At 42.8% G+C, this 17,869-nt stretch overlaps 2 protein-coding genes across 2 annotated transcripts; both read right to left on the bottom strand.

Moving 5' to 3' along the window:
- Nucleotides 1-14,782: 14,782 nt before the first annotated feature.
- Nucleotides 14,783-15,531, bottom strand: LOC147525202 (uncharacterized). Its single transcript, XM_086578607.1, has 2 exons — nt 15,040-15,531; nt 14,783-14,926 (listed from the first exon to the last, which is right to left on the bottom strand). The coding sequence occupies exons 1-2, from the start codon at nt 15,529-15,531 to the stop codon at nt 14,783-14,785; spliced, it is 636 nt and encodes a 211-aa protein (XP_086434733.1).
- A 1,669-nt stretch (nt 15,532-17,200) lies between these two features.
- Nucleotides 17,201-17,602, bottom strand: LOC147525201 (uncharacterized). The gene has a single exon (XM_086578600.1). It carries the CDS (start codon nt 17,600-17,602, stop codon nt 17,201-17,203), a length of 402 nt encoding a protein of 133 aa, XP_086434726.1.
- Between the last annotated feature and the right edge of the window lie 267 nt (nt 17,603-17,869).

Raw genomic sequence — 17,869 nt, 5'->3', positions numbered from 1 at the left:
TCGGGTAGTAGGTAACTATCTTACTAAAAGAATTTTAATTGACCGTCGCGTGGTAGTTTAGTAGATTTATTGTTCCGCTTTTGCCCTAGACGAAATGCATATAGAGACATCGGGCCTTGAAACCAGCTAGAAATAATTTGTTTGGTTTTAATGGGAGTATGGATCAACCCATAGGAGAAATAGAATTGCCCGTATCTGCAGCCCGATCCGCCATAACCACGCTCATGGTAGTAGACTCCAGCGTCGAAGATAATATGATTTTGGGGCGAAAATGGATTCATGCGATGAAAGCCGCCCCATCCACTTATTATCGTCGTAAGAAGGTTTCCTTCGTCAAACGGGACGTATGAGATCAGGGGAGATCAGTTTGCGGCACAGTCAAGTCATTTTGCCACAGTAAAAAATATGTTGAAAGGAAGTACACGATCGGAAGGTCCAAAACACCCAAGGAAAGCATAGCAATTATAGATAGATCGTCCGCGACACACCTATACCGCGGACAGAGTCCAAGACAATGGAAGAGGTAGAAATGGTTAACTTGGGAGAAACGGAGGAGGAGAAACTAACGGGTGTAGGATCGTTGTTACCAGAGACATGGAAAAAAGAGCTGATTGAATTTTTGAAAGGGAATAAGGATGTGTTTGCTTGGTGCGTGGAGGAGATATCCCAATAGACCCGAGATTGCATGTCATCGGGTTGAACATGAATGAAGAGGCAAGGCCGGTTGAAACAGAGGCCCGGCAGTGTCGCCCACAATTATGAAGATAGTATCAAAGAAGAGATTGAAAATTACTAAGGGCAGGAATCATAAAAGACAATGTGTACCCCACTTGGCTCTCGATCTAATATTGTGGCGATACCAAAGAAGAATGGCAAGGTGCGCATGTGCGTGGACTTCCTGATGTTAACAGAGAATGCCCAAAAGATGGTTATCCGATGCCCAAGGTGAACGAGTGCTGGACCCAACGGTAGGGTTCAAAATATTCTCATTTCTTGATGCTTCCATGGGGTACAACCAAGTGGGAGATGTATGAACCGGATCGATTAAGACCGGATTTGTCGTTAATGGAGGGACTTATTGTTATACTCGATGCCCTTTTGGTCTTAAGAATGCGAGGTGCAACATTTCCGTGGGTTGGGGAAAAAATGTTCGCAGACAAGATTAGGAAAAGGATGGAAGTTTACATCGGCGATATGGTGGAAAAAAAAGCATGACGGAGGAAGAACACATATGAAAGGTCCGGAGGAAACTTTTGGGATATTGAGGAAGCATAGAATGAAGTTGAATCCGGAAAAATGCACATTTGGGGTGTCGTCTGGGAAATTTTTGGGCTATATAGTTACTCAGAGAGGAATCGAAGCCAATCTAGAACAGATTAGATCTTTGGACAATATGCCATCACCGCGGACTAAGAAAGATGTGCAGGTGTTGGCAGGAAGAATAACAGCGTTGAACAGATTCATTTTAAAATCGTCTGACAAATGCAAGCCTTTGTATCAATTGCTTAAGAAGACGACTGACTTTGAATGGACAGAGGAATGTGAACGAGCCTTCCAAGAACTTAAGAAGTATATGGGACAAGCACCAATACTTTCGAGGCCATGCCCAGGTGAAAAGCTATATTTGTACCTCAAGGTGTCGGATTTTGCAATCACTGGGGTTGGGTTCGCCTCTAGAACCGGAGTAGAGTATCCGTGTACTTTCAAAGTAAAACATTGTTAGATGCGGAGACAAGATACAAAGCAGATAGAGAGATTTGCTTTTGGCTAGTATTCTCCGCGACTAAAACTAAAACCTTATTTTGAATCTCATTCGCTTATTGTCATGACTAATTTGCCTTTAAAGCGAGTGTTGAAAAAGTAAAAATCAGGAGAATGCTCAAGTGGGCTGTTTTGTTGGGTCCATATGAGATAGAATACCAAGTTCGGACCGCGGAGAAAGCTCAAGCGTTAGCGGACTTTCTAGCGAGAATTCCCTCTGCGGAGGATCCAACGTGGGGATGCGGACATGGAAATCGAAGGTTTGCCATGGAGGCCGCGGGACTTAAAACGACCCGTGGAACAAAAAGAATGGCTGGAGGGTGTTCACGGATGGATCATCCGCTGATACTGGGAGTGGAGTTGGCGTGGTGCTGGTTACTCCAGAGAACACAAGGTTAGAACTTTCTATGAAACTTGGATTCAATGCATCTAACAATGAAACGTATCTGAGGCAAGATTAGCGGGATTTGAGTTGGCGAGAAAAGTCCGCGAAGTTAACAGTCTATACTGATTCAATTTGGTAGTTTGCCAAGTCAATGGAGGGTTCACAGCTAGATGTCCGAGGATGGTTAAATATTTACATGAGTTGAACATGGCGGCAGCGAGGTTCGATCAATCAAGTTTGTTTATTTGAACAGAGGAGAGAATGAGACATGCATGCACCAGCTATGTCGCGCAATGATGAAGGGACGGAGAGCGCGGAAACGATTAATGTTCAATTACATGAAACATCCGGTGAACTTGGCATGAAGTGGGCAAGCGTGATGTCTGTGATGATGTAGAGCCTAAGGACCGTAAGAGGAAATGAAAGGCTTCTTGGAAGGAAGAGAAATAGAAGACCCGAAGAAAAAGGAGACTGGAACAAACCGGGCTAGGGAGATACACTATGGTGGATGGGGATTTGTATAGAAAGAACTCGGAGGACCGTTGCTTCGATGCCTTAACCCAAAGCAAGCCAATGAAGTTTTGGCGGAGTTTCACGAAGGAGAGTGTGGTAGTCACTCTGCGGGGAAGAACCACACGCCGCCTTTTTAAGTCAAGGGTACTATTGGCCACATATGAAAGAGATTCTACGACATACTCCCGAAAGTCGCGTCAAGTGTCAAATGCATGCGAAACTAATTTTCACTCCAGTGAGCCTCTACATAACATTTTCAGTCCGTGGCCTTTCGCGAATGGGATGGATGTTGTCCGGACCAATGCCTATGGCACCGGGGAAAAGGCGTTTCATGTTGGTCGCCACGGACTATTTTACAAAATGGGTTGAAGGTGGCCCTACAACAAGTTAAGGATGCGGCATGTGATAAAGTTTCTATGGGAAAACATTGTGTGCGGTTCGGCCTACCATATAAGGTTATAGCCGATAATGGTAGCCAGTTCCATGATCTAAAGTCAAAGCTTTTCTTCAATCTTTTAAGGAATCAAACAAGGTTTTCAACACCCGAAACCCCGGAAAGGTAATGGACAAGCGAAGCTTCTAACAAATGTATCTTGGACAATTTGAAACTTATGAAGTTGGGCGATAGGAAAGGACAATGGGCGACGACATTGTATAGTGTACTTTGGGCGATAGACAACACCGCTGAGTTCAACCGAGGAATCCACGGTTAGCGCTATCATATGGTATGGAGGCAGTTATACCACACTGAAATGATCGCCTCGACCTACCAAATTGAAAGCGGTGGAAGTCAGTCTTAATGAAGCTATCATTGAAAAAGATCCGGTGTTGGCGGAAGAAGTCGAGCGTGCTTCGAATGAAATTGATAAACTATCATAGAAGGGTCCGAGAAAAGATACAACAAACGACAAGGGAACGAAGAAAAGTTCATAGCGAGGGACATGGTCTTTGCGAAGTAATGGGAATACCAAGGAGTCAACGGATGGGAAGTTAGGACCGACCGGGAGGGCCATACCTGGGTCATTGGTATAGGTCCTAAAAGTAATTCATAGGTTTGAATTTCTGCTATATCGATCCAAAGAGGGCCTAAATTCTCGCCAGATATGGTTTAGTGATCAAGCAAGGACGCAGGATTTCTCTATCCGATTTTACTTCTCCCTTTGTGTCATTTCTCAAATGTTTTCTTTAGGCTATATTCTCACAGACCTAGATTTTAAACTTACTCCTAACAATCATGATACTCATGTAATATATTTATGATAGATGCAAAGATTATTACCTACATATTAACCTAAGTTTCTAACAATTATTCCTCGATGCAAAAACTATGTGAGACTTCTAGATTGTTAAGAGCATGGAGAAAGAAACAATACCAATATTCCTAAGTGTATAGCATAACTTATTTATTTATATTTTAAATTTTTTGAAATTTTAACTAGAAAACAAATGCATATTATATCTATCTATATCCTAATCAGATGTCTTAATTACACGAAGTTTCTATGCCCCCAAAAGAAGCATGCTTTGTCCTCAAAGCATTTAAATAAAAGAGGGTAGGAAAAATACCATCAAGCGCATTGAAATTCAAAGAACATCCAGAAACAAGGTTAGAACGCATCAATATAGGAAATAAAAACGACACAACTCTATAATGAAGTTCTACCCATTATGGGGTTATCAAATTAAATTGCTTCGGGACATAAGCGACACTAACGTAAACTAAAACTTACATCCACTCCTTCTGTTATTCGTCATCTTCGCCATCCTCTACTTCTATAAAGAAGTGAGGCTCCTTCGGCCCCGCCATGCTATGATAATTTGCCGCTTCACGCTTATTTATCATCTATGTTTGCTAACCTATTAAGTGCCACTTTGGTCCGATGGGGTGTAGGTGCAACCCGCGGTGAGGTTGAATCCGCCACCCTTGCCAAGTCATTGCATGGAAAGATCGAATAATACTATTGGTGGGTCGACCGTCTACCCTAATCCAATCCGGAAACGGTGTACAAAAATGTGAAAGAAACATAGCATAATACGGAAATTAGAAATGGCATAAGAAGGTACTTATGCCTCATGGTAATGGGCTCGTGCTAAACTAGACATCAAAGTTCCGAAGGTCATAGGACCCGGCCCCGTGGCTAAAGCAAGGAAAACACTGCAAGTGGCGCCATTCGGCAGAAGAAAAATGCCATTCCCCTAAAATGTTTAGCATAATCCAAAACATAACAGCTTCCTATGTTCATGGACGCTACCAAGGGCAACGCTTATAGTCCCCTTTGGTCCTCAATACGGAAAATGCCCGCCCCATAAGCCTCGCGGCAAAACTCATAAGTGTAGGCATGCATATTATCGAATCTAATAGCACCATGGGTCTTGTATCTCAAATGGGCATAGCAAGTCCAAGAACAAATGCTAGCAAGAACCCGTAATTTCCATTGGTTCATCGTTAATGTTGATGGAGAACACTTGTTCTCCATCCGTCTCTCAAAGAAAATGCGCTTATTATAAAAATAAGATGCAAGTCGGAGAATAAAGTTCAGCCGGTCTTACCATAAGAGGTTCCCAGCCAACGATGTGATCACTCACAAAACCAAGCACCGTAAGTAGTGCTTTGGAACAAATCTTCGAAAGACGTTCGGTATATTATAGGAGATGTCATCTCAAAATTACGCTTTGAATAAATTTGCAAAACAACCGATACTACGCTAAAACCGAAAAATTTCTGGTCCACGAAGTCGAGTAGCGGCGCGCGCCAACTAGGCGAAAGTCGCGCTTTGTATTTTGAATTCCAGTGTTTTAGCGAGTCGCTTTGACTTGCAGCTGGGCGCCGCTCGAAAAATTTTCATTCGCCGAAGTTGTAGGCGAAAGCGCCACGTCGAAGCTACGCTTTTGCAAAAAATGAAGTCGAAACGCGGGGAATCGCGGGTGTGAAGTGAGTGATGGAGTTTAGGTGTAGTGTGAGTTGTGAGGATAGTTTGTATCAAGTTTATATAGGTTTAAAGTTGCTAAAATGGATCGGAAAGTTGCCAAAACTAATTACGGCAGCTCGAAATCCTAAAATTTCCAAACTCGAAAACGAAACAACTCATATCCCGGATTGTAATTCAAACCCAAGATCTTTAGGTTGATTTTATGATAGAATGTACCTATTTAATCTAGATTTCATCCTACAATGATACTTTAATCATATTTCTCCTAAACATCCATATTTTCACCTTGACTCCGCAATTAATTCTAATAATGAGGGTTATACAAAAATAATGCTTGAATTGATAAAACCACCCCCCCAACAAGTTGGGAAGGTATGAAACAACCATGCATAATGAAAATAAGCCCTTATATTAAAATTTCATTCTGAGTACCACTACAAAATTTAAATTACGGAAATAAAAGTTACATTACAATAAAAAAAATACAAAAATAAATAAAACAACAACCACTATCAAACCTCGACTTCTAAACACCTCGCCATCGGTGGCGGAGGGCACACTCTCTGGTGGCTCCTGGCTCCCCGGCTGTCCAGCCAGAAGCCGTCCTTCGCCGACGACTCCATGCCTCGTGAGTCGCGGTCCTCGTAAGCGAGTCCCAGATGAGGGGGAAGCGTGCAAGCATGTCCACTCCTACCGGCGCGCTGGGCCTCCATCTCACCGCCCGTTCCCATCTCTCATCCTCTCTCGGGTGCGGATCTCGGTTGTGATGAATAGTCAGTCGCCGAGTCCCGAGGTCTGGGACAGATAGTGTTTAGTGAACGATGCCCCTATGAAGCGCCCCACGCGCTCGCGATCGCATCAACACACCTCTGGAAGGCATCCGCGATCAAAGCAGTCAAGTCTTCCTCATCCCTGAGGCATCCTCGATGTCCCCAAATTCCTCTTCATTCCCAGCTCCACCATCCTCTTCTTCTTCTTCTATCCTCAGCCCTCCTCCAAACTTGTTGGACACTCCCTATAGATACGCGTGTTACGGTGCGGGGTAATGTAAATCCTCTCGACGGAGTCGCTTTCATCTTCAAAGATGATCTTGGTGATTAACACCGCGGGAAGAGGTGCCAAAGACTTTTCCGGCCCCTAATCATGCTTCAAGAAAAAACTCCGTGATACGAAATCGTGATTTCGCCTCCCCGAGTACCCATAAGACGGGAGGCAGGTCGACCGATGTCGTGACCTTTGTCCTTCCCTAGGACATTCCGACCGATCCACCGTTGTCAGAGCCACCGGGTTGGTCCCGAGGATGCCTGGCGCATACAATGGGAGTTTGTATTGTAGCTCCCATTGATGACATACCACGCCCGTGGGCTCTACCCGTCAAACCGGGGCTCTCGTAGAGTGGCATCGGATGGATTCTAGGTGGAATGCCTAGAATCACCAACAAATTCAAGAGTCAACTCCTCCTCTTCTTCCTTACCAACACAAAAATCCTACTCCCCTCCAACTCCCCGGTGTTGTAGAACCGCCGGACCAAGTCTCTTCGGTAGAAGGCTTCGGTCGAAAGTACCGAGACTATTCCAGCCTCTACTAGCCATTTCAATAAACTGAAAGCGGTAGCCGCTGGGGCAAACGTGGTCGGCAAAGGTATAATTCTTGCGTTGTTGAGCCATCTAGTGTTTGGAATGGAGTGAGGGTTTAAATATGATGTGGTGGTGGTGGTTTAACCTTGACCGACCGAAAGAACAATGGTGGTGGTGGTTTAACTTGACCGATAAAGAACGGTGGTGGTGGTGGGTGGTGGTGGTAAAACCAAATTTTTGAATTTTCGTGGGTTTTGTTATTTCAATCGGTGGGGGTTGTGGTGGTTTGGTTTTAGAAGATTTGGGGTTAGGATTTGATTTTGGGCGGGTTATTTTGGTTTCTTTTTAATTTTTATTTTTGTTAGGTTTTGAGCTTTGTTAATGGCGGTGGAAGATGAAAAAAATGATGAACTGTTGCTGAGAATGTAAGGGCGCTCTCTTGCTACCGGTCGTGGGCGCTGGTTGGGCCCCAAGCCCAAAATCGAAATTTTTTATTTTTTCGATTTTTCGCCAATTTCAAATCAAAATTCCCGCTTAGCTATCGGGTCCGATTTTTGCGAATGAGATATGGAAATGATCAGGAGAGAATTTCCTATCCAATGATCCATAAAACACTCTATTCCGACTTCAGCTGACATACGAGATAGTGGAAAACGCCTCGAAGCGCGTTGACGTAAGTTATGCTAACGAATGAACTCTAAATTAATAGATTATGTCAATCCGAAATGTAATACAATAAAACGGCCTAAGCAACTCTAATGGGAAATAAAACATTTTAGTATCGAAATCACTTTTACCCCCAAACAAATTTTTTACAACGGCTTAGAAAATTTGTTTTTAGCAGCTGGTCTTTTACAAATTTATTCCCGAGACTTCCTAGATTACTATGTTTATTTTTATTTTTATTTTTTTTTTTTATTTTAGAAGGAAAAACAATAAACAATAAAGACATAATTCACACCATAAAGAAACATGACTCAAAAAATCCGAGAAAAACATGCAAGAGTGGAAAAACGGAACTATGTGAAACGTGGACTTAGGATCCGTAGATTTCAGCCACACACTCCATAGGGAGGGCCCGGTTTCCTTAATGGTGCACTCACCAATATATTAAAGTGAAAGGAAGTGCACCAAACACGTAAATTGAGTCGCTTATAGTCGATACTCGAGACTTTATCTAAAACATATGTATGAATATGTAGTTGATCATATATCAACAACCTAAATAGTTGTGGATCATTCCATAAATAAATATCACAGTAAAAACATATCCAAACACAATCAAGCACCAAGATTTTCTACGACGCACCTAGTGGAATGAAAGCCGGGTCGGATAACCCTATTGTGTAACCTATCATGCACTTTCTTTTTTCATTTTGAATGAGTGGGTGTTCTAGTAAATAAGTGTGGAAAGGTGAATGGTTGTGGAGAATATGGTGGATATGGATAAGTTGTAGAAAAAGCCACTGCATAAATAATGAGGATGTGGTTTTAGCACCGAACTCATTCATCAGGTGTGTAGTTCTATCTCAATTCTGAAAATGAAGGTGTCAAATAGTTTGTCCTTCCTCAAGTATCCGCTTGCTAGGAGGATTTAAAAATTATGAAGCACGGGAGAAACAAAAGGATCGAAAGTGCAAACTCGATATTCCTTTGAAAGGGTGGAAGGAGGGGAATCGAGGTGGATGTTGTGGCAAGTTAGTTCTTGATAGGGTGAATTGTCACCTACCGAAAAAACTCATCGAATTCCTCATCTAGATTGGTCATATCCACATTACTATGGTAGTCCTCTACATCTTTGAGAAAAAGTCATCTATCCCGGCCCTCATCAATAATATGTGTATCGACTAGTGTAGGGATGAAAATGTTGAGTCCTTTCTTTCCAAAGGAAAGAATTTTGGGCATATGACTATCAAGGAACGTGTTGTTGAAATAATCTCGGCCGAAGCTCTCGATCATGCTTACCTCTCCATCCATAGACGAATCGGGTAACGCGGTCCCTTGTTTTAAAAACATTGACTTCAACAGCAAGATGGCCAAAAGACATGGACATTGAACCATCACGGCAATTAATGAGCCGCATTGGCGCTTTCGCCAAGAAAGGGACGCCCTAAAATAATCGGACAGAGTCGCTAGCGACTTCAGATCGAGGACTACAAAAAATCAGCCGGATAGTAGAAATCCCGAACTTTTACCGCACATTTTCGACTACACCCTTAGGATACTTAATAGACCGATCAGCCTAATTGCAACGCCATTTTAGTGGGTTGCATCTCGCCTAGATCTATTTGTCTATACAAATAAAATGGGAGTAAGTTGACACTAGCCCCCAAGTCTAATAACGCCGTCGTCAGATAGGAATCTCCTAAGGTGCATTGTACAAGATGGGACGACCCGGGGTCCTTGTACTTAACAATTCCATTATTTTCGGATAAGGTTGGGAATTGTTCTCGTTAAAAAGGCATCTTTTGGTATATTTGTCTTACCCTAGTAGTAGTACACAATTCCTTAAGAAACTTAGCATGATGTGGTAGCTTTTTAATAGCTTCGGGAAGGGAAGGTTTATAGTTAGATTCTTAAAACGTCCCTAATCTCCTCGTAATTTGTATCCCTAGTTAACATGGCTAATTTTTGTGGAAACGGTGGTTTCGGCTATATTTAGCAATGGTATCACCCGATGTTTAACCGTGGCTTTTGTTTCTTAGGTTGTGTTGTAACCGGTACCTCTAAATGGTAGGCTCTTCAGGTTTCTATTTCGGTATCTAGTAAAATAGTAGGTGTAGGGGCTATTGGGTGGGTAACTATAGGCATAGTTACCTTTATTATCAACCACTCTGCCGGCGGAGAGTGGTGATGGCATTTATCTCCCCTACATTTTCATATTCATTACTAGTATTATCGGTTTACCTCAAAGGTCGTGGTTTGTTGTTTTAGGATTAGGTATTGCGTGACCTGGCAACACACCTTTGGTTTGGGCTTTATCTTGAGCCAACCGTTGGGTTAAATTATTAACGGATTGTAGAAGCTGTTGGTTAGATTGAGCCATGGTTTGGAAAAGTTTTTGGCTCACTTGTATGAAGGTGTCAAAGGCGATCCGTTGTGTGGGTGTAGTAGTCACGTGGTGTGGACCGAACTATTTCACGCGGAATTATTTATTGGTGGATTCTGATAATTATTATTGACCTAACGATACCTCTATTAGCATTATAATTATTATAATTACCTTGACCTTGTGCTTGACCTTGTTGAGGTTGCACTTGGTTGTTATAATTATTAAAATTACCCCCGACCTTTCTTTGTCGTGAGTGGAGCTTGGTTAAAGCCGCGTTAATAAACATATTGATTATTGTACCCTTGAGGTGTGACTTGTTGGTTATTTCTCCAACCGTAGTTGGGATTTTGTCTCCAAGGGCGCTAGGGTTCACTATTAATGGAACAAGCCTCGTTCATAGGCTATAGGACGTGGGAGTCGGGATGCTCGTGGACTCCAACAGTAAAACTACATGGGTTTTGAATTTACATTCATGACGGGATAGGCTTTTGTTGTACGAAATGGCCTCTACCTTTTAGTGAGTGATTTGATTAGAGTTTTAAGCTCGAATCGTGTTTAATTTCAAACATACCGGCAGCTTTAACTGTATTAGTAGAACTAGCGGATGCCGGGGATATCATCACTACCCCCAATTATTATTTCGCTTTAGTTTGGTCCTCTAAAATTTATAAGCCTCCCGAGGCTCCTTTGCTTAAGAAACTACCCCCATTCATTATGTCAAGGACTTCTTTATGGTGATGTTGAAGTCCTTTGAAAAGGCAATTTAACTAACGTGTCTTTTAAGCTAAGTTATGGTGTGGACACTCTATAAGCAGATCGGTGAAACGATTCCAAGCCTCTGAAAATGATTCATGAGGATTTTGTCGAAAAGAAATGAATCTTGGAAAGCATCTCATCCGTCTTTAGGGGTGGGTAAAAATGTTCCATAAACAAAACAAGTTTAGCCCACGAGTCCACGAGTAATTAGGCGCCAACCAGTTAACCAAGACGCCTTTATCGGCTAAGGTGAAAGGGAATACCCTTAATTTAATTTGTTCCGTACCAACCGTAGGATGGTGGAATATTGTTAGGACTTGTTCAATCCTACGATGTAATGTTGATAAGGTTTTCATGGTCTAAACCATGAAAAACGGGTAACAAATTAAAAATATTTGGAGGGATTCTAGAAATCCCCCTCACTGGTCTGCTAGAACGATGCAAGATTTGGGGCTATCGCCAAGGCTTTGTAGAAGTCCAAGAGAGAGTCTCTTTTCTTCCCCATTATATCGTGGTGTGTGTGAAATAGTAGTTAGAGGTGTAGTGGGTGGTATACTAGATAGATTTGATTGTTGATGTTGTTGTGTATTTACGTTCGGTGTTTTGTTCGGCGACCTTAATCTCATGCAAGACTAAGTCGAACTTAACTAAAATGCAACACTCCAAACAATTCGATATACTAGTATAAACCTCTAACCGGAGATGCGAGGTATGGAAGAAAGGAATACCGATTAAGGTCCTTGCTTCGGCTTATGAATAAGCGCCTTGTTTACGCTTTGTTCAAAGGTAGCATAGCAGGTTAGAACACTCAAAAATATGAAAGATCAAAGTTTGAATCAAAACCGTGGAAATCCGAAATTTTAACATCAATTCCAAGGCCGCAGATATGCGCCAAGGCCCGGTAATTTTCAGATTACAGTGTTTTTAGGGCGCGTCGCTCCCAAAATGGGGTGGTCGCTCAGTGTGAAGTCGAAGTTCCAGTGTTTGAGCGCGTCGCTTGGTTTGGTATGGCGCTGCAAGCGTGCTTTCGATTGGTAGACGAAATTCCAAGAACTTAGCGCTGGTCGCGCTCTCTCCTGGGCGCCAAAATATTTTTCTCGCGGAATTTGTCAACGCTGAATCGGGGCAACCACAAGATGAAACAAACAAGGGTGGGTGGGTTTAATGGGACTTAAAAATGACTACTTCTACAAGGAAAACAATGCTAAAGTGTAACTAAGATGGCAGCGGCGCCATTTGATAACTGAAGAAATGTATAGTCTACCTACGAAATGAACGATGAATCCAATCCGTAAGTAAACTAAAACTAAACTTTTACTGTCTCAATTATCAAATATTCTACTCTCGATGCGAATTGCACTAAGTGGAGTAGGAAGTTCGTTCCACTCCTAGTTCCCTAGCATGAATTGTTTTCTAAGTCTAAGAAATCAGTCTTAAGTCAATGAGAGATTTACTGAATTACTTAACTAGACTACGATGCAACTACCCACGAAAATGCAACTAGTCGATTATCGACAACTAAGGGAATGCTACGTTGATTCGATGATAAGGAGTTAGAGGGGGATTGATTCCACCTTAACTCAACTTAATCCACTAACGACGAAATCGTCAGAATCCGAATTGAACTGCCACGCAGAACAATCGGTTCTTCCTAATCCCTAATTACACATGGCATTTCTACCAATTTATAACTAGCATGTGAACAATTAAACCCATTCTCATGGTGAACTAATTATTTCTGGCGTGGAATAGAAATTACGACGACTCTACGATAAACGGGATCAAGCTTTCATCAAGGCTTCTCAACCCCCTCTAATGGAGTTTAGCCTTGAATCATTCCGCAATCATTCCCATTTAGATTAAAACTAAACATAATATAAAGCATTGAAATTTACTAATTTAAACAATAATGAAATCTAAATTAATGACTAAAATGAAATAAGAACAAGAATTGAAATTAGATCTAGAAATGGAAATGACAAAATCGAAATTGATAAAAAATACTACTTTATTGATCTAATTAAATGAAGAACAAGATTCAAAGGTTTAATCTAATAAAGGATTTGAAACTAATTAAATAAAACAATTAAATCTAGATCTAGAAGCTATTTTAATGGCTACTTTCTATTCTAACCTATCTACCTAACCTAACTGCCCCTGACTGCCATTAACACTGAGTCAAGCTTTTGTTTTTATACATCCAGATCCAAAAATCGTGCATGGGCTTGGAGCCATGTTTTGGGCCAGAGAATCAGGCCCAAAACCCAATTCTTTCAGTCCAAAAAGGCCTCTTCAGCTGCAGTTGGCTTCCATAGACTTTTCGTCCACTTCTGCTCCGCTGATTGGGTCAAGCCTTGGACCATTGCAAAGCTCTTTCCGAGCCGGTCGTTTTGACATAAGGTAGGCCTCAATCCGAGGTCTGAGTCCAAAGATATGGCATTCGAAAGTTCTGCTGACTTTTGCTCCTTTATCTCGCTAAAGTGGCACATTTCGCACATAATGGACTTTGAAGCCCGAAATGCATAAAAACACGTAATCGGATTAACTCTTACTTATTATTCACATAATTGGTCTAACAGTATGATTATTAAGGGGTTAAAACTATAGTTTTGGGCTCTTATCTTCCACGAAGGGCTCAACCCCCCCACTGTCTCAAGTTTGATTTTGGAAACCTTTCATTATCGTTGAGATTCCCTTCTCTTTGCAACTCGCTAGGGCAACTCTCTTTGCCCCAATGTGTGCCTCGTAATTCTCATCCGCAAAGGGCTCATCCTACTCCGTGGGCTCTATTAGGCCATGTAGCCTGTTGGGGCAACTCATCTTGCCCCAAGTCGGATTCAGACTTCTTCTCCACGAAGGGCTCATTCCCCCTGCTTTCTCAAGTTTGATTTTGGAAACCTTTCGTTACAGTTGATATTCCCTTCTCAAAAGTGTCGTTGTATTATATATTTACACACAACTCCAATCTCTTGCTCTAGATCTCCATTACATTCAAGTGTAAATTTTTTTTAACATTCTCACATTCCACGATTTCTCTATTAATTTTCCCCCCACAGTTCGTAGCTTGTAAGTGCCTGCACCTCCCACGTCCACCACTGTGTAGGGCCCCTCCTAATTTGGCCCCAGCTTCCAATCTAATACGGGCGGAATCCCTTCTTTCCTCGGCCAAATTCAAATCCTTTGCCAATATTCCCCAATTCAAACCTTCCTCCACAGACTTCGTTCTTGTTGTAGAAGCCACCATCTCCGACAGGATCACGGCCTCAATGCCATACGCAAGGGAAAACGGAGTCTCTCGGGTGGTCGTCTGAGGTGTGGTTTGGTAAGCCTAGAGGACATGATTCAGTTCGTCGGCCCACGCCCCTTCTTATCCTCCAACTTCCTTTTGAGGTCATTCATTATGATTTTATTAGAAGATTTCTCCTGTCTGTTGCCCTCGAGATTGTAGGGGGCCGAGAACCCTTGTTTAACCTTGTACGCTTGCAAGAACTCTTGCACCTTTGCTCTTATGAACTGGATTCCATTGTCTGCGATGAAAGCATAAAGTAGCCCAAACTGACATATGATGTTTTTCTATAAGAACTTAATCACCTGTGCCTCCTTCACCTGCTACAAGGGGACCACCTCTATCCATTTGGTGAAATAATCAGTGGTGGCGAGCATTAATCTCCTCTTATCGCTGGCCATGGGCAGCTGACCTACTATGTCCATCGCCCACATGGCGAATGGCCACTGGCTAGACACATTATGCAACGGTTCAGCGGGCGCAAAGATCAATCGAGAGAACCTCTAACACTTATCACATCTCTTAGCAAATTTCACAGCGTCTCTCTTCATATGGGGCCAAAATTAACCCTGTGTTAACAGTCGGTGTGCCATGGTCCTTCCCGCTAAATGGCTCCCACAATCTCCCCCATGTAACTCTACCAGCACTTCTAGTGCCAACCGTAGCCTGAGACATTTCAACAATGGTCCATTGAAGTTCTTTCGATACAGGTCTCCCTCTAGCAGAATGTACCTCTAACAAGTCTATTCTAACCTTCTTTTTTCTTTCTTATCTGTTACCTCTTTTCCAGACAAATAGCTCTTGATGGAGTCCATCCAACCTTCATCCTCTTTCACAGTCTGGCATACCTCTGTCGCCTCCTCCGTGCTCAGTTTCTCCAACCTTCTTACTTTTATCGTTCTCTCCTCAGATCCAGGTATTACCGCGGCTACGTAGGCTAGTATGTCAGCATACCTTTTTTCACCGCGGCCCAAATATATGAACTTGATCTTTGCAAACCTAGTGGATCTTTTATTTAACTCCTCCAAATACCTTGCCATTCGTGGGCACCGTGCGTCGAACCCTCCATTCGCTTGACATACAACTAGATTCGAATTCGAGTACATCATCAGCTCATTTACCCCCAAATCCTCAGCCATTCTCAAACCCACTATCACCGCCTCATACTCCGATTCATTATTAGATGTCATGAATCCTAGTTTCATGGTTAGTTCTATTCTGTTGTTATCTGGGGTAACTAACACGACCCCTATTCCACTGCATGCATCCATCGTAGACCTATTTGCAAACACCCTCCACCTGTTTCTTTTGTCCTAGGCCCTGCTCAAGATTCCTTTCAGGCTCCATGACCATCTCTTCCCCCCAAGTGGTATCCTCTGCTAGGAACTCTGCCAGAAATTTTGCCACCGCCTGTGCCTTCTCTGCGGTCCTGATCTGATATTGGATCTCATAAAAACTCAGCATCACGACCCATTTTAACATTCTTCCTGACTTCTCTGCCTTCAACGCTTGTGTTTAAGGGCAAATTTGTTACCACCACCACTAAGAGTGCTTCGAAATAGGGTTTCAACTTCAAGGCCGAGAATATCAATGCCAAAGCATATTTCAACGCTTCAATATTCTGCTCTAGAAATAAACCGGTTTATCTACCTTGTCAATGACCCAGATGAGGACTGAGCTAACCGCATACTCTGTGACCCCCATATACAAGTATAATTTCTCACCTTGTTCTAGCCACGACAGCAAAGGTGTCATGCCCAAATAACTTTTCAACTCCTGAAGCGCCTTCTCGCATTCTGTTGTCCACAAGAAATCTAGAGTACTCTTTAGCAATCGATACAACAGCCTACACTTCCCTGATGATTTTGTAATGAATCTGTTTAAGGCCGCGACCTTTCTCGCAAGGCGTTGTACCTCTTTGATGTTCTATGGCGAAGGCATCTCCACCAAGGATCTTATTTGTTCGGGGTTAGCTTCTATTCCTCGGTAAGTAACAATATATCCCAAAAACTTTCTTGTGGTTACTCCAAACGTACACTTCTCCGGATTGAGCTTTAAATTATGCATTCATAGTATTGTGAATGTCTCCCTCAGACCCTCTAAGTGCTCCTCCTCTGACATACTCTTCTCCACCATATCATCTATGTATATTTCAATTCCCCTTTGGATCTTGTTCTCAAACATTTTCTCCCCTAATCGCTGGAAGGTGGCCCCGACATTTTTCAAACCAAACGGTATCCTCGTATAACAATATGTACCACCTTCCACCACAAAGGCCGTCTTCTCCTGATCTGGTCCGTACATCCCGACTTGATTGTATCCCATCGATGTGTCCATGAAGGAGAATATTTTGAATCCTGCCATCCTATCCACCAATTCATCTACGCGCGGCATGGGGTAAATGCCTTTAGGACACTCTGAGTTCACACCTATAAAATTGACGCATATACGGACCTTGCCATTATTTTTCGGTACCGCAACAACATTAGACAACCAATCCGTGAATTCCACTTCTCGTATTATCTTAGCTCCTCTCAACCTTACGACATCCTCGCGAATTCCCTCGGCGTACTTCGGCCTAACACTTCGCATCTTTTGTCTCACCGGCTTAGCATCTTCCCTTATGTGAAAATGAAGGCATGCGAAACTTGGGTCTAATCCAGTGATATCCTTAATTACCCAAGCAAAGACATCCTTATTTTCAGACAAGAATTGTACCAATTTACTCTTCCACTCATCAGGCAAACTGGACCCTACTGACGTAAACTTCTCTACCTCCCCCGTCCCTAAATTTACTATTTCGATCTCATCGAGGGTCTTTGGTCCCACCGCTGCCTCCACCTCCCCCTCCACAGAGGCACACTGTAATTGCTATGCTTGCCTCTTCCTAGGGTTTGAGGTTTCTCCTTCTACCCCTAAGACCAACCTCTTCACTGTCCCCTAATGACTATTCTTCGCCATCACTTGATCGCTGCAGACCTCATACATCCCGGTTGGGGTGGGAAACCGGATCACTTGGTAGTAAATGGATGGTAACTCCTTCATCTCATGAATCCACCACCTCCCTAAAATGGCATTGTACTGCGAATCAGTGTCAGCCACCTTGAATCGAAAGAACACTGTCACCGGTCCCATTGTAATAGGGAGCAACAGCTCAACTAGAGGCTCATTCATGCTTCCATTGAACTCATACAAATTTGTCTGCGAGGGTCTCAACTGTTCCTTATCTATCTGCATCTCCTCCATCCTCCCTCTGAACAACAAATCCACCATGTAATTACCCATCTCCACTGTGATTACCAATGCGTCCTCGTGCGGGGAGTTGACCACCTTAAGGTCCATATCAGTAAACACTATGCTCTCCCTTCCATTCGCAGACCATGGTGCTGGCCATGAATGTCCTGATGCCTCGTTGACTTGTTGGATTCTCACGGTTCGTCTTATCTTATCTCGGTGGGCATTGTGACTCAATACTTCTCCACTGAAAATTACGTTGATCGTTCCCAGTATCCTCCCCTAATTTGGCACTTGCTCCTCTTTCTCATTCCCCGTTGTAAACTCCTTCAGCAATCCCTTCCCTATCATCTTATGTATTAACCACCTCAGCAC

This window comes from Coptis chinensis, chromosome 1 (genome assembly GCF_015680905.1).
Source record: "Coptis chinensis isolate HL-2020 chromosome 1, ASM1568090v1, whole genome shotgun sequence".
Classification (NCBI taxonomy): Eukaryota; Viridiplantae; Streptophyta; class Magnoliopsida; order Ranunculales; family Ranunculaceae; genus Coptis; species Coptis chinensis.
This window is presented reverse-complemented; position numbering and strand designations above follow the sequence as displayed.